The 21,901-nt window shown below is 52.7% G+C and overlaps 1 protein-coding gene across 1 annotated transcript; it reads left to right on the top strand.

Annotated features, from left to right (window-relative positions):
* Positions 1–233: 233 nt before the first annotated feature.
* Positions 234–20,061, top strand: brip1 (BRCA1 interacting helicase 1). Its single transcript, XM_064303260.1, has 19 exons — positions 234–390; positions 1,304–1,429; positions 1,868–1,979; positions 2,357–2,530; positions 2,643–2,788; positions 5,658–5,963; positions 8,979–9,200; positions 9,846–10,045; positions 10,569–10,701; positions 11,596–11,750; positions 12,182–12,350; positions 13,394–13,589; positions 13,917–14,020; positions 15,283–15,442; positions 15,679–15,800; positions 16,475–16,485; positions 17,242–17,333; positions 17,562–17,810; positions 18,674–20,061. Exons 2-19 carry the CDS (start codon positions 1,337–1,339, stop codon positions 19,564–19,566), a joined length of 3,537 nt encoding a protein of 1,178 aa, XP_064159330.1. The 5' UTR covers positions 234–390; positions 1,304–1,336; the 3' UTR covers positions 19,567–20,061.
* Positions 20,062–21,901: the final 1,840 nt, after the last annotated feature.

Here is a 21,901-nt window from a genome sequence, read left to right as displayed (position 1 = left end):
ACCAGGCCAAAACCTAGTATATGGCTTGACCGAACCGGCCAACCAATGGTTTAACTTCATCACTCAGTGAGTCCAGTCACAGACATTCGCGTTTATAGGGCTGGCCCAAAGGGGGTGCATCCAAAAAGATTTCCTTTTTACATTTGTATCCATGGAAGGCGTTAAATTTAGGTTGCTTCGGTAATTTCCATTGGTTATTTGTATAGCCATATTTGGTTGGCTAAATCACCACGTCCCTCAACACTTTCTTAGCTCTGATTGGTTTCTAGTATTGATTTCCAAGGCGGGAATTTAATTTGTGAACTAGTTAGCTTGCTAGCTGATGTTCAGTTTGTTTACGTCTCCGTCCAGAAGCTGAAAATAGGTAATAACGTTAACAAATCGACTAACGTAAGTTATATTTTCTAGCTATAATATTAGCTTGCTATGTGCACGCTGTGCATTATACCTTGTTTGATAGCTGACTTTTTTAGTAAGTCGAAGTTAGCTAACCGCCATTGCCATCTATATGTACAGTATGTAAGTTATAGCTAAGTCTTGCTAACCTGTAGTATTTATATAATGACACAGAAAGCTAATGTTGGCTATCTGTCGTTCTAGCAGAGAAGATGTGGTACCACTTGCTAAGTTGTGTACTGTTACCGACTTTGTTTTGTCCGGGTGAACTTTGATGATTAACATTCAGCTTGCTAGCTGGTTAGTGTAGGGTGCCGAGATGACATGTCTGGCTAATGTGTCGTTTGTAGTCTACAGTGTGTATTGATCAACACTCAACGAATATCATATGTGATAAACTATTGGACAAAGCTCGCTAACATTGTCAACTGCCTAAAGAAAAAATGCTTGTTGAATATAGCTTGCGATGAATATCTAGACACAACATAGCTAGCGCTTCCTAGCCAACCAAATCTCGCGAGCTGGATGGCTGGCTTCCAATGAACGTTTCTTAAAGCATTTCCTGCCGTATTCACCGTCATTGTTGACGTAATTTACTAACAAAGTGCCCGGATGCCCTCCCTTACAGCTGGAGGCTAACGTTATAGTGTCCATACTTATTTTTAAGAAAGTTCATTTCGCGAGCTAGCCATCTTGGAGAGTTTACCTCCCAGTTAGCTGAAATTAAGGTGGCTAACATCAATATTTATCTATATTAGTTACATTCTTTCTGTTCATATTTCAGCATCTTAGTTGAGTTACATTTTATGTTAGAGTACAATATGCAATATACTTAAATATGTTTTCTATATATATATTTTTATTCCCAAATTAATAATTCAGATAACATCCCTGTACGTTCTCACAGCCTGTTTCCACTGTGGTGTGTCCTGCGGTTGCCATGGCTGCACCCTCAGTGGAGTACACTATTGGTGGGGTGAAGATAGGCTTCCCCTGCAAGGCGTACCCCTCCCAGCTGGCCATGATGAACTCTGTAAGGACCCTCTTTTTTGCCCCCCCCTCCGCCTTGTGTCTTTTGAGCTGTGTCATATGTTACTAATGAGTAGCACATAGTCACAGACAGTCAGTGGGCGCTGAAAAGAACACCACATTTGAACTTTTAAGTGAATGTGTTTATTCCAAGCTCACCGTGCCTTTAACTCTTTAAGGTGTGAGGTCACAAATGTGTTATTAGAATGTTGTTAACTGAACATTCTAATGCTGATGTCACAATCACAACTGGTAGCTGAAAGCAATGGAGTTCTAGAACACTGTCTCTGAATGTTGAAAAACATTCCAAATGAAAACCTGCTCTTGCAAGGCTTGAGGTAAGTGTCAAACCCTCCCAGTACAGACGAGCCTGTTTCCAGCTGTGTCGTGGGAAGGGTGTTGTTGTTGTTGGGCTGACCTCTGTCGCGCGTGTCCCCTGCAGATCGTGCGGGGCCTGAACCACGGGCAGCACTGTCTCCTGGAGAGCCCCACGGGCAGTGGCAAGAGCCTGGCCCTCCTCTGCTCAGCCCTGGCCTGGCAGCAAGCCCAGCACGGTACCGGCACCCCCGTCATGTGATCACTTCTCTCTCCCCCTCATCATGTGATCGTCTCTCTCTGCCCTTGTGTGTGATTGGAGCGTGCGGAGCAGTGATGACCTGTGATTGGATGGTGCGGAGCAGTGATTGCCTGTGATTGGAGCATGCAGAATCATAGTGGTTTGTGATTGGAGCGTGTGTTGCAGTGATGGTCTGTGATTGGCATGTGTGGAGCAGCGATGGCCTCTGATTGGCTGGTGTGGAGCAGTGATGGCCTTTGATTGGCAGGTGTGGAGCAGTGATGGCCTCTGATTGGCTGGTGTCGAGCAGTGATGGCCTTTGATTGGCGGGTGTCGAGCAGCAGTGTTAGTGACGCCTGTGCACGCTGTGTTTAGCTAAAGCTCAGGAGGACGGCAGCCCCAAGGAGGCGGGCAAGAAGCCAGACATGACCACGCCCTGCCAGTGCGCCTGCCACGCCACTCCTCCCAGAATTCCCAGCGTTCCCGAGCCGCGGCCGCCCGTCGTGGATCTCACAACCCCGGACAAAAAGGAGGGGGGCGCTGCCGCAGGTCAGAAAACCTGGACCGGATCGGCCATCGTGGATCAGCACCGACCCTTTTTTTAAATGTCTCTCTCTATGACTTTAGTTTCCCTTTTTAAAATTTGGTTTGTGGGTCACAGACGCCCCTCCCGAGGAGTACACGCCCCGAAGAAGCTCCCTGGCGTCCCGCCTGGCCCAGAAGGTCCAGGCCTCACTCGCCGCCGAGGATGACGACGACTTCCTGCCCGACAGGAAGCGCGTGCGCACCCCTGCCGCAGATCAGAAGGTAATGGCGTGTGTGCCAGTCATCTTCTCCTTTTACAACCCAGTGTCCTTCATCCCTCCTGACTGTTCCAGGATCAGTGTATTCTGCCCAGTCACAGTCCCATGCATTGTGTGGGTAAAGATGTAAACTGACCCAGGATCAGTGTATTCTGCCCATCCGTCCCAGGGCAATAGTGCTTGGGAATATGTAAACTGGACCCAGGATCAGTGTGGTGCAGACCAGTCCACAGTCCCTGCACTGTGGGGTAGAGATACACGACCCAGGATCAGAGCTCCGCCCCCTCCCTGCTCTCTCACGGTCAGGAAGCTGAGGTGCTTGGAGAAGGCGCTTGGTGGTACATGGACTGTAAGCGCTTCCGAGGTTCAAGAGCCTCCTCTCCCGAGCCGTAGGCTGGGGTTGTGTCAGCTCAAGCACCCAGGCCCAGCGGCGGCGCCCTGACTCGCACCCTTCGATGCTGTTACACGCAGCCTCCAATGAGCAGGTGAGGTACCTGCTATCGCCGCTTTAATTGTTTAATTGTTACGTGCTGTGTAACGATGAAAAGCAGCAGATGCTGTGGGTCCATGGGACCTGAGCTGTAGACCCCTGGAGTCTGTGTAAATCAGGAGTACTTATGTTTGTCCAGTGGGGGGCAGCAGAGTCTGCTCTGGCACAGAGTGTTTTGTCAGTGTTTGCCTGTGCCGGTTCTGACTATGACAGCAGAGCAAATAGCAGCTTAATATCTTTCGCTACCGTCTAACATTACTGATGCATCTGATTTATAGACCTTAGATCCTACTTGTCAATTAGCACTTTTGGATCTGTTGATATGTCTCAACCCCTTTAAGGAACACATTTTTTTAAAATGATTTTTCAACATTCTAAGTCAGTCTTCTTGAACTCCACTGCTTTCAGTCACCAGTAGTGATTGTGACATCAGCATTAGAATGTTCAGGCAGCAACATTCTAATCACGTACTTGTGATCTCACAGCTTTGTTTTTAGTTGGAAAGCCTGCATTTGTATACTTTTAATGATAAAATTTTGTTTTTCGCTTCTGTAAACCCCTCATATATGAACACCCCGTTATGGGAGTGAGACGGCACTTTAGGCAGAACCTTTAAGCAGGTGCAGTGTTGGAGACTTCCTGGTTATAACGCACTGGGTTGAATGTGTGAGTCTGCTCTCCTCTCTTGCTCACAGCTTACACACTGCTGGTGACTTGTACAGTGGAGCAGGTGGGGGGTGGGTTTGTTACAGGTGATCAGAGGGTGTTTCTTACAATGGGGGCCTGTGGGGGGGGGGGGGGGGGGGGGGGGGGGGTGAATCTGCTCTAGTTTTTCCTGTCATTTGACCTCCCCTCCCAATGCTGAGTGACAGCCTGAATGGTTCTTTGAAGTGAACTCCAGTTTAATTAAGAGCTGCACTGACCTCCCTGCGCACCTGGGGGAGTCACGGGTAGGGTTCACCTGCTGCTGACCGGCCGGGCTGTGTGTGTGTGTGTGTGTGTGAGTGTGAGTGTGTGTGTGTGTGTGTGTGTGAGTGAGTGTGTGTGTGTGTGTGTGAGAGTGTGAGAGTGTGTGAGTGTGTGTGTGTGTGTGTGTGTGTGTGTGTGTGTGTGTGTGTGTGTATGTGTGAGTGTGTGTGTGAGTGTATGTGTATGTGTATGTGTGTGAGTGTAAGTGAGTGCGTGTGTATGTATGTGTGTGTGTGTGTGTGTGTGGATGTGAGTGTGTGTGTGTGTGTGTGTGTGTGTGTGTGGATGGAGTGTGTGTGTGGTGTGTGTGTGTGGTGTAAGTGATGTGTGGTCTGTGTGTGTGTGTGTGTGTGTGTGGATGTGAGGTGTGTGTGTGTGTGTGTGTAAGTGAGTGTGAGTGCGTGCGAGTGTGTGTAAGTGAGAGTGTGAGTGTGTGTGTGTGTGAGTGTGTGTGTGTGTGTGTCTGTGTGTGTATGTGTCTCTGAGCAGGGTGAATTTCAGTGCTGGGGGCTGCAGTGTGTCTGCCACTCTTAAGAGGCCTCATCCTGACCCTCACTTTAACTCTAACCCATGTGTCATTACCCCCCCCCGCCACCCTAACCCATACCCCCCCTCTGGGGTGGTCTGGGACGTGGACCCACGCTCCGCAGGTGAAAACTGAGACGCCCGGGTTATGAATGACTTCTGGAAACTTCTGAAGGGTTCGGGTAGCGCTCTGTTGCAGTTATTGATGTGTTATGAAGCTGTGAAGGACAGAATGTACAGGAGCTGAAGTGGCTTTGAGGGGCATTTACGGGACACTGGGGGGGGGGGGGTGGCAGTGTTGGGGTGGGTGGTGGGTGGGTGGGGGGACAGACCCTCTAGGAGCTGGGTGGGGGGGGCAGACCCTCTAGGAACTTGGGCTACTCTGTGGGGGTGATCTCTAAAGGGGGCCATTGTGAAAGACTGGGGGAAAATGAGGTATTGTACTGCGGTGTGTATTAAGGGTAATAATGAATATTGGCCTGGATCCACAGGCGTGGATTAACCCACTAAAGATTCTGTTCTATGGAGATCTTCATTGAATTTTTCTTTTAGACTCGGACTTGGCTTAATCCATGTCTGGGAAACCAGCCCATAACGTTTGTAATGCAAAACTATAGTATTTCAGAAAAAGAATACAAAGCCAATTTTTTCGGATTAAAAAAAGTAATTTTTTTTTCATTTGCCAGCACAGCGTTGTTGTTTAGTCTTGTTGGGGTTTATGAACAAACGTTATGAGTTTTTCCGTTTTCAGCTTACGGTGTACGGCTGGATGACAAACTTGATTAACCGACAAAATGAAAAAAAATGACCAGTAGATTAGCAGGCAAAAAAAAAGCAGTGCAGCCGTAAATGCCCCTGACAGATCTGCCCCTCTCTGTGTTCGGCACAGGCCCCTGCGGCCTGCTCGCTGTGCCCCTGCGCCGCCTGCCCGGCGGGGCGGAAGGCGCCGGAAAAGGGCAAGGACCAGGAGACGGAGGGCGGGGCCACGAAGAAGAAGAAGAGCGTCCCCAAAATCTTCTTCGGGACGCGAACCCACAAGCAGATCGCGCAGGTGGCCCGGGAGCTGAAGCGCACGCTGTACTCCGGCGCGCCCATGACCATCCTGTCCAGCCGCGACCACACCTGCGTCAACCCCGAAGTGACCGCGCGCCCCAACCGCAACGAGCACTGCAAGGAGCTGCTGGACGGCAAGAACGTGAGCTGCCCCGCCGCGGAGCCGCCAACGCGCGCGCTTCAGCGGGGTGGGGGAGGGGCCTGGGACAGGGAACAAACAAAACAACAAACGAGTGCGTTTAGCGGGGTGGGGGAGGGGCCTGGGACAGGGAACAGACAAAACAAACAAACGTGTTTAGCAGGATGGGGAGGGGCCTGGGACAGGGAACAGACAAAACAAACAAACGTGTTTAGCAGGATGGGGAGGGGCCTGGGACAGGGAACAGACAAAACAAACAAACGTGTTTAGCAGGATGGGGAGGGGCCGGGGACAGGGAACAAACAAAACAAACAAACGTGTTTAGTGGGGTGGAGGAGGGGCCTGGGACAGGGAACAGACAAAACAAACAAACGAGAACATTTAGCAGGATGGGGAGGGGCCTGGGACAGGGAACAGACAAAACAAACAAACGTGTTTAGCAGGATGAGGAGGGGCCTGGGACAGGGAACAAACAAAACAAACAAATGTGTTTAGCAGGATGGGGAGGGGCCTGGGACAGGGAACAGACAAACGAACAAACGTGTTTAGTGGGGTGGGGAGGGGCCGGGGACAGGGAACAAACAAAACAAACAAACGTGTTTAGTGGGGTGGAGGAGGGGCCTGGGACAGGGAACAGACAAAACAAACAAACGGTGTTTAGCAGGATGGGGAGGGGCCTGGGACAGGGAACAGACAAAACAAACAAACGAGTGTGTTTAGTGGGGTGGGGGAGGGGCCTGGGACAGGGAACAGACAAAACAAACAAACGAGTGCGTTTAGTGGGGTGGGGGGAGGGGCCTGGAACAGGGAACAAACAAAACAAACAAACGTGTTTAGCAGGGTGGGGGAGGGGCCTGGAACAGGGAACAAATAAACAAACAAACGTGTTTAGCAGGGTGGGGGAGGGGTCTGGAACAGGGAACAAATAAAACAAACAAACGTGTTTAGCAGGGTGGGGGAGGGGCCTGGGACAGGGAACAGACAAAACAAACAAACGTGTTTAGTGGGGTGGGGGAGGGGCCTGGGACAGGGAACAGACAAAACAAACAAACGAATGCGTTTAGTGGGGTGGGGGGAGGGGCCTGGAACAGGGAACAAACAAAACAAACAAACGTGTTTAGCAGGGTGGGGGAAGGGCCTGGAACAGGGAACAGAAAACAAACAAACGTGTTTAGTGGGGTGGGGGAAGGGCCTGGGACAGGGAACAGACAAAACAAACAAACGTGTTTAGCAGGATGGGGAGGGGCCTGGAACACAGACTGAACAAAACAAACAAACGGGTCTGGAATGGAACGAAAAAAAGAACAAGCACATTTAGCGGGACGGGGAGGGCCTAGAACAGGGAACAAACAAAAACAAACAAGCTTGTTTCGTGGGATAGGTAGGGCCTAGAACAGAGTCTACATTTCGCCCACTATCAGCGCACGGCTGGGTTAAGCAGAGAGCAGAGACCGTGCCATCATCAGCGTCGCGACTCACAGTAGCGCTCTTCACACGAGTGTCCTTAATTTTGCGAGCCGTAGTGGGTGCAGAACGGAGATCTAGGATGCGCTGCCTGAGAGTGGACTAGAAGGCGTAGAGCACTAGCAGGTAGATTTTCGCTGTGTCCGACTGGCCTCTTAAGTGGGCCACGCCCTCTGCCCACGAGAGGTCGCTAAGGAGGACCCCGCCGCCCGCGGGGTCGAAGGTCAGCTCCGCTGTAACCGGGGGCCTGGGAGGAGTCAGACGCGGTCCGGCGAAAGTGTTTGGGCGCGCGGGCAGGTGCAGGTCGATCGGAGCTCGACGAGTGCGTTTTCGGTGGGACGCCTGCCCTCCTGAGGGGGCCGTCCGTAAGCGTGAGCCGGGGGGGGGCGGGGGGGCGTTTTAAGAAGGCCTCAGGGGGGGCTCTGACTGACGGGCGGAGGCAAGAGAGCCCCGCTCACCTTGGGATCACCAGCGACCTGTAACCGGACCCCCCCCCCCCCCCCCCCTTAATAGCGCAGTGGCCACGGGTGCCAGTTATCCCCCATTAATCCCCCATTAAACCCCCGATCGGTCACCCAGAGGTCTGCGCTGTAGCCTGGTGTCAGAGGCTCACCTTGGCTTTGTCCTGTCGGGGAGGTTGGGGGGGGGGTATTCCTTTGGTTCCCAGGCCGCCTGAGGGAAGTAATGAGCCTCGGTTACTCGGTTACACCCCACCCCCCCGCTGCCCCGCCCTGTCTGAGGGGTGTGCTCTTCTATCACCCGACATCCACACCTGAGCTTTAGTCTTTTAGAAAGGACTTTGCTCTTTTAAAAAAATGTGTATTGACACCCCTGAGCTTCCCTCTTTTTAAAAGTGTGTATGACAGGTGTGTGTTCCCACCCCTGGGACCGATGACTAATTGCTTTGTTTTACTAAGAAATTGCTGTTCAGTTGTGTCACTGAGTAGTGTAATAACTTATTGTGTCCTGTGTATAGTGTGAGTTGTGCTGTTGAGTTGTGCCACTAAGTAGTTTAATAACTTATTGTGTCCTGTGTATAGTGTGAGTTGTGCTGTTCAGTTGTGTCACTGAGTAGTTTAATAACTTATTGTGTCCTGTGTATAGTGTGACTTGTGCTGTTGAGTTGTGTCACTGAGTAGTTTAATAACTTACTGTGTGCTGTGTGTTGTGTGAGTTGTGTCACTGAGTAGTTTAATAACTTACTGTGTGCTGTGTGTTGTGTGAGTTGTGCAACTGAGTAGTTTAGTAACTCTAGTCCATGTGTGCTGTGTATAGTGTGAGTTGTGCTGTTGAGTTGTGTCACTGAGTAGTTTAATAACTTATTGTGTGCTGTGTGTTGTGTGAGTTGTGTAACTGAGTAGTTTAGTAACTCTAGTACGTGTGCGCTGTGTATAGTGTGAGTTGTGCTGTGTGTAGCATGAGTTGTGCTGTTGAGTTGTGTAACTGAGTAGTTTAGTAACTCTAGTACGTGTGCGCTGTGTATAGTGCAAGTTGTGCTGTGTGTAGCATGAGTTGTGCTGTTGAGGTGTGTAACTGCGCTGTTGCTATGCGCAGGGCCAGACGTGCAGGTTCTACCACAGCGTGCATAAGATGCAGGACCAGAACACGCTGCAGTGGGTGCACGGGCTGCACCAGGCCTGGGACATCGAGGAGCTGGTGCGCCTGGGGGGGCGCCTGCGCGCCTGCGCATACTACGCCGCCCGCGAGCTCATGCAGGACGCCAGCATCGTCTTCTGCCCCTACAACTACCTGCTGGACCCGCTCATCAGAGAGAGCGTGAGTCTGTGTGTGTGTGTGTGTGTGTGTGTGTGTGTGTGTGTGTGCTTCTGCCCCTACAACTACCTGCTGGACCCGCTCATCAGAGAGAGCGTGAGTCTGTGTGTGTGAGTCTGTGTGTGTGTGTGTGCACTTCTGCCCCTACAACTACCTGCTGGACCCGCTCATCAGAGAGAGCGTGAGTCTGTGTGTGTGTGTGTGTGTGTGTGAGTGAGTGAGTGTGTGTGTGTGTGTGTGTGCGCTTCTGCCCCTACAACTACCTGCTGGACCCGCTCATCAGAGAGAGCGTGAGTCTGTGTGTGTGTGTGTGTGTGTGTGTGTGTGTGTGTGTGTGTGTGTGTGTGTGTGTGTGAGTGTGTGTGTGTGTGTGTGTATGTTATTTTCTGTGTTTGTGTGCGTGTGTGTGTATGTTATTGTGTGCGTGTGTGTGTGTTAGGGTTAGGGTTAGATATTTAAGTGGAGCATTTATACTGTGTATTTGTTTGTAACACTTTGTTGCATAAAACTGATGAACTTGTAGCTCAGCCTGATGAGAGTCAGAAAGAGGTGTGGCTGTGTCTGCTTCCGATTGGTGCTTTCCCAGATGAGACCCACCCCTAAATGTAATGGTGATGGGCCCGGCACCCCGCCCTGTCCCCCCTGCAGATGGAGATCAACCTGAAGGGGCAGGTGGTGGTGCTGGACGAGGCCCACAACATCGAGGACTGCGCCCGCGAGAGCGCCAGCTACACCGTGGAGCAGGGCCAGCTGCTGGCCGCCCGCGACGACATCGACGCCATGGTTACCTACAACGTCCGCCCCGCCCACCACCAGCCGCTGCGCGCCTTCTGCTGCAGCCTGCTCAAGTACTGCTGCACACCTCACCCTTACTCACACACACACTTACACACACACTCACATACACTCACTTACACTCACTTACACACACACACACGCTTACTCACACACTTACACACACTCATTTACACACACACACACACACTCACTTACACACACACTCACACACACTCTACACACACTTACTGACTACTACCACACACACTTACACACACACACACACCACTACACACACACACTCCACTCACACACAACACACACACCACTTACACACACTTACATCACACCTACACACACACACACACTCACACACCTTACACACACTTACACACAACACACACAACACACACACTTACACACACCTACCACACACACCACACACACTACACAACACACCCACCACCACTTACCACACACACACACACACACCCTTACTCACACACTCACTTGCACATGCACGCACATACTTGCACACACACAGTCACTCACACACACTTATGTGGCTGTGTTTGTGTGTATCCCATGGTGCAGCTGGGTGCAGGACAGCTGCAGTGCTCTGCAGGAGAGGGAGTATGAGAGCTCCTGTAAGGTGTGGACTGGGACAGAGGTGCTGGGGATCTTCCACGGCCTGGGAATCACACCTGCCACCTTCCCCATGCTGCAGGTGAGTCCAGCCGTCACACACACACACACAGGCCACAGGCGTCAGCTCTGTGACATCACCACTGTGGGAGTGTGTGCATGTCACTCTGTGGGGGCGTGTCTCTGAGTGTGGGCGTGTCACTCTGTGTGGGCGTGTCTGTGAGTGTGGGCGTGTCTCTGAGTGTGGGCGTATCTCTGAGTGGGCGTGTCACTCTGTGGGCGTATCTCTGAGTGTGGGCGTGTTTCTGGGTGTGTGTGTGTCTCTGAGTGTGGGCGTGTCTCTGGGTGTGGGCGTGTCTCTGGGTGTGGGCGTGTCTCTGGGTGTGGGCGTGTCTCTGCGTGTGGGCGTGTCACTCTGTGTGGGCGTGTCTCTGAGTGTGTGCATGTCACTGTGTGGGCGTGTCTCTGAGTGTGTGCATGTCACTGTGTGGGCGTGTCTCTGAGTGTGGGCGTGTCACTCTGTGTGGGCGTGTCTCTGAGTGTGAGTGTCACTCTGTGGGTGTGTCACTCTGTGTGAGCGTGTCTCTGAGTGTGGGCGTGTCACTCTGTGTGGCGTGTCTCTGAGTGTGGGCGTATCTCTGAGTGTGGGCGTGTCACTCTGTGTGGGCGTGTCTCTGAGTGTGGGCGTATCTCTGAGTGTGGGCGTGTCACTCTGTGTGAGCGTGTCTCTGAGTGTGGGCGTGTCTCTGAGTGTGGGCGTGTCACTCTGTGTGGGCGTGTCTCTGAGTGTGAGTGTCACTCTGTGGGTGTGTCTCTGAGTGTGGGCGTGTCTCTGAGTGTGGGCGTGTCACTCTGTGTGGGCGTGTCTCTGAGTGTGAGTGTCACTCTGTGGGTGTGTCTCTGAGTGTGTTCGTGTCTCTGAGTGTGGGCGTGTCACTGTGTGGGCGTGTCTCTGAGTGTGGGCGTGTCTCTGCAGAAGCACCTGGCGGCTGTGCTGGAGAAGGAGGAGCGGGTGGGCGTGGTTAACGGGCGGGAGGACACGGTGCAGGTCCCCACAATCAGCTCCCCAACGCAGGCCGTGCTCAAGAGCCTCTTCATGGTGCTGGAGTTTCTGTTCCGCAACAACTGCAGGTGAGCAGCCATTCATACCCTGTCCCTCAGTCCTGCACACACACACACACACACACACAAACCCAGTTATACCCTGTCCCACAGTCCTACACACACGCACGCACACACACACCCATGTATCCCCTGTCCCTCAGTAACCCCCATTTATACCCTGTCCCACAGTCCTGCAGACACACACACGCACACACACACCCATTTATCCCTGTCCCACAGTCCTACACACACACACACAAACCCATTTATACCCTGTCCCACAGTCCTACACACACACACACAAACCCATTTATACCCTGTCCCACAGTCCTACACACACACACACAAACCCATTCATACCCAGTCCCTCAGTCCTGCACACACGCTCTCTCTTGCCCTGGCTGTTGTGTTTGAGTGTGCGCTGTGTGCGGTTACTGAGAGGGGGCGCTGTTGCGCAGGTTTGCGGAGGACTACCGCGTGGCGCTGCAGCAGACCTATGCCTGGACCACGCAGCCGGACCTGCCCGACGCCCACGGCTTCTTCGCCCGCCCCCAGCGCCGTCGCCGCAGCAACCGCACCAAGACCCTGGTGCACACGCTCAGCTTCTGGTGTCTGAACCCTGCTGTGGTGAGCTCATGGGCCGCTGACCACCAGGGGGCACTGTGTGTACATGCGCGTGCGTGCGTGCGTGCCTGTGTGTGTGTGTGCATCATGTGTGCACGTGCGTGTGTGTATGTGTGTGCATGCTTGTGTGTGTACATAAACGTTATGCACATGGAAAGTGTAATAATACGGATGGGTATGTCTGAGTGCTTATGATGTTTGCTTCTGTGTAGATGTATGTACAGGTAGCTGTATTGATTGGTCTGTAAATGTAAATGCCTGTAATGTAATGTCTGCCTCTGTGCCTGTATTGATTGATCAGGTCTGGCTGTGTGCCTGTATTGATGGATCAGGTCTGGCTCTGTGCCTGTATTGATTGATCAGGTCTGACTCTGTATCTGTATTGACTGATCAGGTCTGGCTCTGTACACATATTGATGGACTAGGTCTGACTCTGCCTGTATTGATTGATCAGGTCTGGCTGTATGCCTGTATTGATTGATCAGGTCTGACTCTGTATCTGTATTGATTGATCAGGTCTGGCGCTGTACCCGTATTGATGGATCAGGTCTGGCTCTGTGCCTGTATTGATGGATCAGGTCTGGCTCTGTGCCTGTATTGATGGATCAGGTCTGGCCTTCGTATATGTGCGCCTGTATGTATGATTGATCAGGTCTGGCCTGTGCCTGATTGATGGATCAGTCTGGCTCTGTACCGTATTGATTGATCAGGTCTGGCTCTGTGCCTGTATTGATTGATCAGGTCTGACTCTGTATCTGTATTGATTGATCAGGTCTGGCTCTGTGCCTGTATTGATGGATCAGGTCTGGCTCTGTACCTGTATTGATTGATCAGGTCTGGCTCTGTGCCTGTATTGATTGATCAGGTCTGGCTCTGTGCCTGTATTGATGGATCAGGTCTGGCTCTGTGCCTGTATTGATTGATCAGGTCTGGCTCTGTGCCCGTATTGATTGATCATGTCTGGCTCTGTGCCTGTATTGATGGATCAGGTCTGGCTCTGTGCCTGTATTGATGGATCACGTCTGGCTCTGTGTGCGTTTGGGCAGGCTTTCTCAGACCTGACTGACTCGGTCCACACCATTGTCCTGACCTCCGGCACGCTGTCCCCCATGGGGTCCTTCTCCTCCGAGCTGGGCGTCCACTTCTCCATCCAGCTGGAGGCCAGCCACGTCATCAACAGATCCCAGGTCAGTAGGCGAAGCAATTGTGATGTCACAGGTGAGTGTGGGGTCGCTTGGCACTGATGCGATTGTGATGTCACAGGTGTTTGTGGGGGGTCATTTGGCACTCATGTAATTGTGATGTCACAGGTGTGTGTAGGGGTCATTTGGCACTGACGTGATTGTGATGTCACAGGTGTGGGTGGGGTTGTTTGGCACTGATGCGATTGTGATGTCACAGGTGTTTGTGGGGGGTCATTTGGCACTCATGTAATTGTGATGTCACAGGTGTCTATAGGGGTCATTTGGCACTCATGTGATTGTGATGTCACAGGTGTGGGTGGGACATGGGGCGGGCCTCAGGGTAGCGGAGAGCTGTGAGCACAGGCTGTGCGAGGACTGGCGGCAGACGTGCGCACCTTCCAGGACGGGTGCGTGCGCCCGCGGTGGCGCCTGCTGTGGGTGTGCCAGACCGTGGGCCACGGGGTCCTCTGCTTCCTGCCGTCCTACAAGGTGAGCCTGACTTCCTGCTCCTGTCTGGCAGTCTGTCCTGCCAGAGGCACTGCCCTCAGCACGGTGCCAAAAAATAAGTGTAAAAGAGGAAGACAAATGATAATGTCGAAGAACACGAGGTAAAAAAATAATAATAAATAAATACATTTTTTTAAAGCGACAGTGTTTTAATGAGAAGTGTAGCACGGACGGAGTGTAGCACAGTGGGTAAGGAATGGCTTGTAACAAAAGGGAGGTCGATTCCGGTAGGACATGCTGACTGAGCAGTACTTACCTGCTGTCAGTCATACGCTGATAAGTCAATGTAAATGCTATGAAAGTGGAGCGCTGGATAGAGCGTTGTAAATGCTAATGTAAAGAGCAAGCGTTTTGGAAGGCTGGGTCTGGTGACTGCCATCTAACTGACCCCAAAAATTCAAAACTGAGTGACCTGTGTTGTAAGTTTTATTAGAGATGTTGCTCTAACTTTGGTAGCCCTTTGTTAAAGAAAAAAGACAAAACATTGTAATTACTATTGTTTGTTAGTTTAATTGGATTGTGAAATGTGTTTTGTTTCAGTGAATTTAATTTTCATGTTCGTGCGGAGAAAATATAGTGCCTGTTAAAATGTCCGAGTGTCTAAGTGCATTTCTTCATCCACCGACGGACTGGTATAGCAGAAAGTTAGTTTCAGACCCTGTCTTTTCCTGTGCATTTGTGTTTTTTTTGTTTGTTTTGTTTGTTATGGGCTGCACTTCCATTCAGTCCCCACTAGGTGGCCCTGTAGACCACAGTGTACAGCTGGCTGCTTGTATTGGCATTATGGCGTTTTTTCTGAGCGTTCAGAACACAAGATGAGAGAGGCAGTTTGTGTGATCTGGCGGCAGTCACATGATTATGGATTATGGTACAATAGTGATTTCTCCCCAATGTTTTGATCTGTATCTCAACCCAGTAAAATTGAGCTGTATTGTGTTGTATGTACTTCGCTGTGTAATACAATGTGATTTTAGTTGGCTGCTGTGTCCTATTGCTGCATACAGGGTATATGTGTGTGTGTGTGTGTGTATATGTATGTGTGTTTGTGTGTGTGTGTTCATGTGTGTTCGTGTGTGTATGTGTGTATATGTATGTGTGTTCATGCGTGTATAGTGTGTATTTGTGTTTATATGTGTACGTGTGTGTATGTGTGTGTTTATATGTGTGTGTGTATATGTATGTGTGCTTATATGTGTGTATAGCGTGTATTCGTGTTTATATGTGCATGTGTGTGTGTGTGTTAGATGCTGGATAAACTGCGTGATCGCTGGACTAACACAGGCCTCTGGGAGAAGATGGAGGAGCGGAAGACTGTGATCACCGAGCCCAGGGGGGGGGCCAAGGGCGACTTCGACGAGCTGCTGCAGACCTACTACAGCGCCATCCGGAGTCCGGGGGACAGGGGTACAACACAGGGGCTCAGGGGGGAACAGCAGAGTCTGGGGGACACTCAGAGGGTGGGGGAGGGCTGGGGCGGGGGAGGGGGGGACGGGGTACATTACAGGGGCTGTGGGGGGGGCAGGGGTACATCAGAGGGGTTGTGGGGGGGGGGCAGGGGTGTGGGAGGGGTATTGTGGGAGAGGGCAGGTGTCTTTATTGCCTGTTACGGTTGAGTGTTTACGGTGGCGTTGTTTGTCCAGAGGGGGCGCTGCTGATCGCTGTGTGCAGGGGGAAGGTCAGTGAGGGGCTGGACTTCACGGATGACAACGCCCGCGCCGTGGTGACCATCGGAATCCCCTTCCCCAACATCAAAGACCTGCAGGTGAGAGGCGGGACGCACTGCCAGAGCTCCGCCCCCAGCCACGCGTCTGATTGGACACTCACGCAGCCTTCACCGGAGTGGCGGCTGCCTCTACCATCAGGGGGTGGGGGATGAGGGCCTGTTAGCCTCTTTCTGTGCGGTGTGGTGATTAGTGTGTTTGTGTGTGCATGTGTGTGTGTGGTTGCTTGTGTGTGAGGGGGTGTGTGTATTGGTGCAGTGGCTGTGGCTCAGGTGTACTGATTGCTGTGTGTGTGTGAGAGAGTGTGTGTGTGCGTGAGTGTGTGAGAGAGAGAGTGTGTGTGTGTGTATACGTGCAGTGGCTGTGGCTCAGGTGATTGTGTGTGTGAGTGTGGTATGGCAGCTGAGTGAGTGCGATGTGTGTGTGTAGAGAGGTGGTGTGTGTTGTATTGGTGTGAGAGGAGTGCGTGTGTGTGTAGTATGGGCGTGTGAGGCTCAGGTATGAATGCTTGTGTGTGTGTGTGTGTGTTTGTGTTTGTGTGTGTGTGTGTGTGTGTGTGCGTGTGTGTATAGGTGCTGTGGCTCAGGTGTATTGAATGCTGTGTGTGTGTGTGTGTGCATGGATGTGTGCGTGGTGCAGTGTATGATGCTGGTGGTGTGAGTGTGTGTGTTGTGTTATGTGTGTGGCTCGTGTGTATTGATTGCTGTGTGTGCAGGTGGAGCTGAAGTGAGTATAATGCGCCTGTAGGACGGTGTCCTGCCGGCGTGCGTGTAGAGATCAGGCTACCGCGATCGACAGTGGCACTGGGAGGACGAGATGTGCTGTGTGCTAATCTATGCTATGCTGAGCTCTAGTGTATGATTGCCTGTGTGTGCAGTGGACTGATACGTGAATATGCAATGACCACGCTACTGTGACACGCCCGTGGGTACTCCTGCCTGACGCGCGGCTCGCTGTACGACGATCCAGTGCCTACTACGCTGCACTCAAGCACGGCACTGGTGCAATGACTGGTACCGCTGCTGACTGCTACATGCTATGCTGTACTGCTTACTGCTATGCTAACTACTGCTACTGCTACTGCTAATGCTATGCTGCACTGCTACTGAGCTGCTACGCTGCTGCAACTGCTTCTGCTGCTGCAACTACTGCTACTGCTAATGCTAATGCTGCTACTGCTAATGCTAATGCTACCACTGCTACTGCTGCTAATGCTAATGCTACTGCTGCTACTACTACTGCTAATGATAATGCTACTGCTGCTACTGCTATTGGTCCTGCTACTGCTGCTATTGCTACTGCTGCTGCTACTGCTGCTATTGCTACTGCTGCTGCTTCTGCTGCTATTGCTACTGCTGCTGCCAATGCTACTGCGAATGTACTGCTAGCTGCTGCTACTGTGCTATGCTACTACTCGGTCTTTATCTGTCTCTCTCTCTCACACACTCACTCACTCCCATGCTCCCACGTGTGTGTGTCCTCTCTATGCAGGTGTATCCGACACAAGAACGACTGGGGTGCTCTTATACTGGTTGATGACCGCTTCAGATGTAACCCCAACAAATACATTACAGGTACTGAACAGCCAGTGTAACGTCAAGAAGCGCCAAGAAACACGTGTGTTTGAGTGTATGAATGTGTCTGTGTTTGTGTGTGTGTGTGTTTGAGTGTATGAATGTGTGAGTGTGAGTGTGAGTGTGTGTATTTGTGAGTGTGTGTGTGTGAGTGTGTGTGTTTGTGAGTGTGTGTGTGTGTGTGTGTGTGTGTGTGTGAATGACTCACTGGTGTGCTGGGCTTCTCAGGTCTGTCCAAGTGGGTGCGTCAGCTGGTGCAGCACCACAACACCTTCAGCGACGCCATCCAGTCGCTGGCGTCATTCTCGCAGTGCCAGCAGGGGGCAGCGGCTAGCCAGGCGAACGGGCCCGGCCCTGAGCCCTGCTCCGCCCCCCTCCCCCCTCCCTCGAGCAGTCCTGCCGTGTGCCCGCCTCCCCAGCTCGAGCAACGGGACCCCCCCACGGCAGTAGCCCCCCCCACAGGGAGACAAACCTCAGGTAGAGTGGCCCGGTGCACCGACAGTCCCACACACCTCAGACTGGCCGAATAAACACGAAACATCCCGTGCTGTCATCGCTTTGGAGCGCAGCACGTTAGCGCGCTGTCATCGCTTTGGAGCGCAGCACGTTAGCGCGCTGTCATCGCTTTGGAGCGCAGCACGTTAGCGCGCTGTCATCGCTTTGGAGCGTAGCACGTTAGCATGCTGACATCGCTTTGGAGCGTAGCACGTTAGCGCGCTGCCATCGCTCTGGAGCGCAGCACGTTAGCGCGCTGTCATCGCTTTGGAGCGTAGCACGTTAGCGCGCTGCCATCGCTTTGGAGCGTAGCACGTTAGCGCGCTGTCATCGCTTTGGAGCGTTAGCGTGCTGCGGGGAGGAGCAGAGCTGCAGTTTGCGGTCCTGCGTGCGGTGTTTCCATCTGCGCTTCTCTCCCCGTCAGCGTCAGAAAGCTCCTGGCGCTCCGCAGTGTGTCCTCCAGTCTGCGGGAGATTCATCAAAGCAGGAGAAACGCTGGAGTGTGAAGCATTACATTACATTACAGACATTTAGCAGACGCTCTTATCCAGAGCGACTTACACAACTTTTACATAGCACTTTACATTGTATCCATTTATACAGCTGGATACATACTGAAGCAATGCAGGTTAAGTACCTTGCTCAAGGGTACAACGGCAGTGTCCTTACCCGGGAATCGAACCTGCGACCTTTCGGTTACAAGCGCAGTTCCTTACCCACTGTGCTACACGCCGTCCGAAGTGTTAGCGATGAGCCGTGCGTGATCTCGGGGAACGGCGCGTGTGTTTGTCTCTAACCTGCCCACCGCTCTGCTGTGGTGTGTGTGTGTGTGTGTGTCTGCGCAGGTGACCCGGCGGCTTCGGACGACTGTCACGCACGCGAGCGACGCCGAGCGCCACGCCCGGCCCGCGGGGGTGGGGCCAGCGAGGGCGGGGCTCGGGCCCGGGCCCCCCCCTCGTCGCCGCGGCCCGTCCACCCCTTCTTCACCTCCACGCCCGTCTGCACTCCCTTCAGGACGCCCCTGTTCAAGGCCTGGGGGGGGCCGGACTGCGGGCAGGGCGGGGCCCCCCGCCCGGGGGACAGCGGGACAGATCGGGTGGGAGGGGCCAGGGGAGGCAGCCCGGCAGCAGACAGGGATAGGGGCGGGGACTGTGGGGGGCAGGAAGGGGCGGGGCCGGACCCATCGTGTGCAGACTTGGGTCTCTCCCCTGTGAGGGCTCCCCCTTGTGGCCAGCCCCAGAAAGACACCAGCGCGGTGACCGTCCTCGACGAAGAGGAGGACGAGGATCAGTCCGTGTGCTTCACGCCAGAGATGTTTGAGGATGAGGAGGAGGAGAAGGAGGTGGCGGGCGATAAAGAGGAGGATAGACCCCCCCCACCCCGCCAGGTTCCCCCCGGGGCAGAACCGGACCCCCCAGGCCTGTCTCCGCCCCTCTCTGACGGGGCGGTCCGGGCGTCGTCCGAGGACCTCTTTGGAGGCGCGCCGGCCACTCCCCCGGCTGTTGCTGATGCGGTTGCCGCGGTATCTGTTGCCGCGGTATCGGGGCAGGCCGGTGTGAGGGATAGCTCGGGACAGGAAGTCCCCACGCAGCAGCCGGGCAGGGAGGCCAATCGCAGGACACACAGGCTCTCCAGGTCTAGACAGAAAGGTGTTCCCCCGTCCGCAGGTAAACTCACCTCTTACTTCCCCTCTCTCTCCCCAGCCAGCCCCTCCCACGTCATCCACATAGAAGATTAGACCACGGAAACACGCGTGCCCTCTTCTGGCCCTTAATGCCCCAGCCCCGGGGCAGTTATACTCGGGGGTGTCGGAGGTAGTAGAGCGCATCAAAATGGCCGAATTGCATTGTTTTTTTTTATATCATGCTCTTATTCAAACGAACCAAATACTCCATCTTGTTTTAATACAAACAAATGACCTCACGGTGATTGTTTCTGATTGGACCTTTTTCGAGAGGGGGTTTCGCACGGAGTCGTAATTCTAATTCGAAATGAAGCGCTTTTGGGTTCGGTCTCAACCCTACGACCCTCCGCTGTGAACTGAGGGGGGGTCCAGCCGGGATTCGGGATGCGGATTGCTGAGAAGAGGAGACCGTGAGAAACGTTTAAGCACCTCTCCTGCTGAGAGGAGGGTGAGAAGCAGCAGCTTCATGCTGGACTCTCCTGAAATAATGTCCCCACACGTGTTCTTAAATGTGTGTCTGTTCCAATAAAATATTCTGTGTTGTTTTAATATGTTTGGTGTTGGTCATGTGTGGCTGCTTTTATGCAAGTGGTGCCGGTGATGTTGTGCTGGTTATATTCAACAGGTTTAATATGTGCTTTGTAGGTTATGTGCGGTTCTGGTTGTATACTAGTGGTTTGTTGTGTGTGGTGTTGGTTAAGCATGCCGCCCTGCCAAGGCGCAACTTGGCTGGATGGCATACCTGCCATCCCAATGAGGCTGGGTTAATGTGTGTGGGGTGGGTTATGTGCGGCTGGGTTAATGTGTGTGGGGTTGGTTATGTGCGGCTGGGTTCATGTGTGTGGGGTTGGTTATGTGCTGCTGGGTTAATGTGTGGTGTGGGTTATGTGCGGCTGGGTTCATGTGTGTGGGGTTGGTTATGTGTGGCTGGGTTAATGTGTGTGGGGTTGGTTATGTGCGGCTGGGTTAATGTATGTGGGGTTGGTTATGTGCGGCTGGGTTAATGTTTGGGGTTGGTTATGTGCGGCTGGGTTAATGTGTGTGGGGTTGGTTATGTGCGGCTGGGTTAATGTGTGTGGTGTGGGTTATGTGCGGCTGGGTTAATGTTTGGGGTTGGTTATGTGCGGCTGGGTTAATGTGTGTGGGGTTGGTTATGTGCGGCTGGGTTAATGTGTGTGGTGTGGGTTATGTGCGGCTGGGTTAATGCGTGTGGGGTTGGTTATGTGTGGCTGGGTTAATGTGTGGGGTTGGTTATGTGTGGCTGGGTTAATGTGTGTGGGGTTGGTTATGTGCGGCTGGGTTAATGTGTGTGGGGTTGGTTATGTGCGGCTGGGTTAATGTGTATGGGGTTGGTTATGTGCAGCTGGGTTAGTGTGTGGGGTTGGTTATGTGCGGCTGTGTTAATGTGTGTGGGGTTGGTTATGTGCGGCTGGGTTAATGTGTGTGGGGTTGGTTATGTGCGGCTGGGTTAATGTGTGTGGGGTTGGTTATGTGCGGCTGGGTTAATGTGTGTGGGGTTGGTTATGTGCAGCTGGGTTAATGTGTGTGGGGTTGGTTATGTGCGGCTGGGTTAATGTGTGTGGTGTGGGTTATGTGCGGCTGGGTTAATGTGTGTGGGGTTGGTTACGTGTGGCTGGGTTAATGTGTGTGGGGTTGGTTATGTGCGGCTGGGTTAATGTGTGTGGGGTTGGTTATGTGCGGCTGGGTTAATGTGTGTGGGGTTGGTTATGTGTGGCTGGGTTAATGTGTGTGGGGTTGGTTATGTGCGGCTGGGTTAATGTGTGTGGTGTGGGTTATGTGCAGCTGGGTTAATGTGTGTGGGGTTGGTTATGTGCAGCTGGGTTAATGTGTGTGGGGTTGGTTATGTGCAGCTGGGTTAATGTGTGGTGTGGGTTATGTGCAGCTGGGTTAATGCGTGTGGGGTTGGTTATGTGCGGCTGGGTTAATGTGTAGTGTGGGTTATGTGCGGCTGGGTTAATGTGTGTGGGGTTGGTTATGTGCGGCTGGGTTCATGTGTGGGGTTGGTTATGTGCGGCTGGGTTAATGTGTGTGGGGTTGGTTATGTGCGGCTGGGTTAATGTGTGTGGGGTTGGTTATGTGCAGCTGGGTTAATGTGTGTGGGGTTGGTTATGTGTGGCTGGGTTAATGTGTGTGGGGTTGGTTATGTGCAGCTGGGTTAATGTGTGTGGTGTTGATTATGTGCAGCTGGGTTAATGTTGGTGTCCCTGGTGGATGCTGTTGCCCTGGATACATTGTGTCCTGAGCCCGTGTGCAGAGCAGTGGTAGATTAGTGCTGGAATCTGAGCTGACTGACTGGAGCTCCTGTCCATCTGTGTGTTCATTAGTAAGTCACTCTAACGACGATGAGCCTGTGGGTGTGGGGGGAATA

Source organism: Anguilla rostrata, chromosome 12, assembly GCF_018555375.3.
Source record: "Anguilla rostrata isolate EN2019 chromosome 12, ASM1855537v3, whole genome shotgun sequence".
In the NCBI taxonomy this organism is placed as follows: Eukaryota; Metazoa; Chordata; class Actinopteri; order Anguilliformes; family Anguillidae; genus Anguilla; species Anguilla rostrata.
This window is presented reverse-complemented; position numbering and strand designations above follow the sequence as displayed.

Excerpts from the sequence above, each read along its gene's own strand:
- brip1 (XM_064303260.1), top strand. The coding sequence starts at position 1,337 with ATGGCTGCACCCTCAGTGGAGTACACTATTGGTGGGGTGAAGATAGGC. Across the intron at positions 2,531-2,642 it reads GGAGGGGGGCGCTGCCGCAG|ACGCCCCTCCCGAGGAGTAC; the intron begins GTCAGAAAACCT and ends TGTGGGTCACAG. Across the intron at positions 2,789-5,657 it reads CCCCTGCCGCAGATCAGAAG|GCCCCTGCGGCCTGCTCGCT; the intron begins GTAATGGCGTGT and ends TGTTCGGCACAG.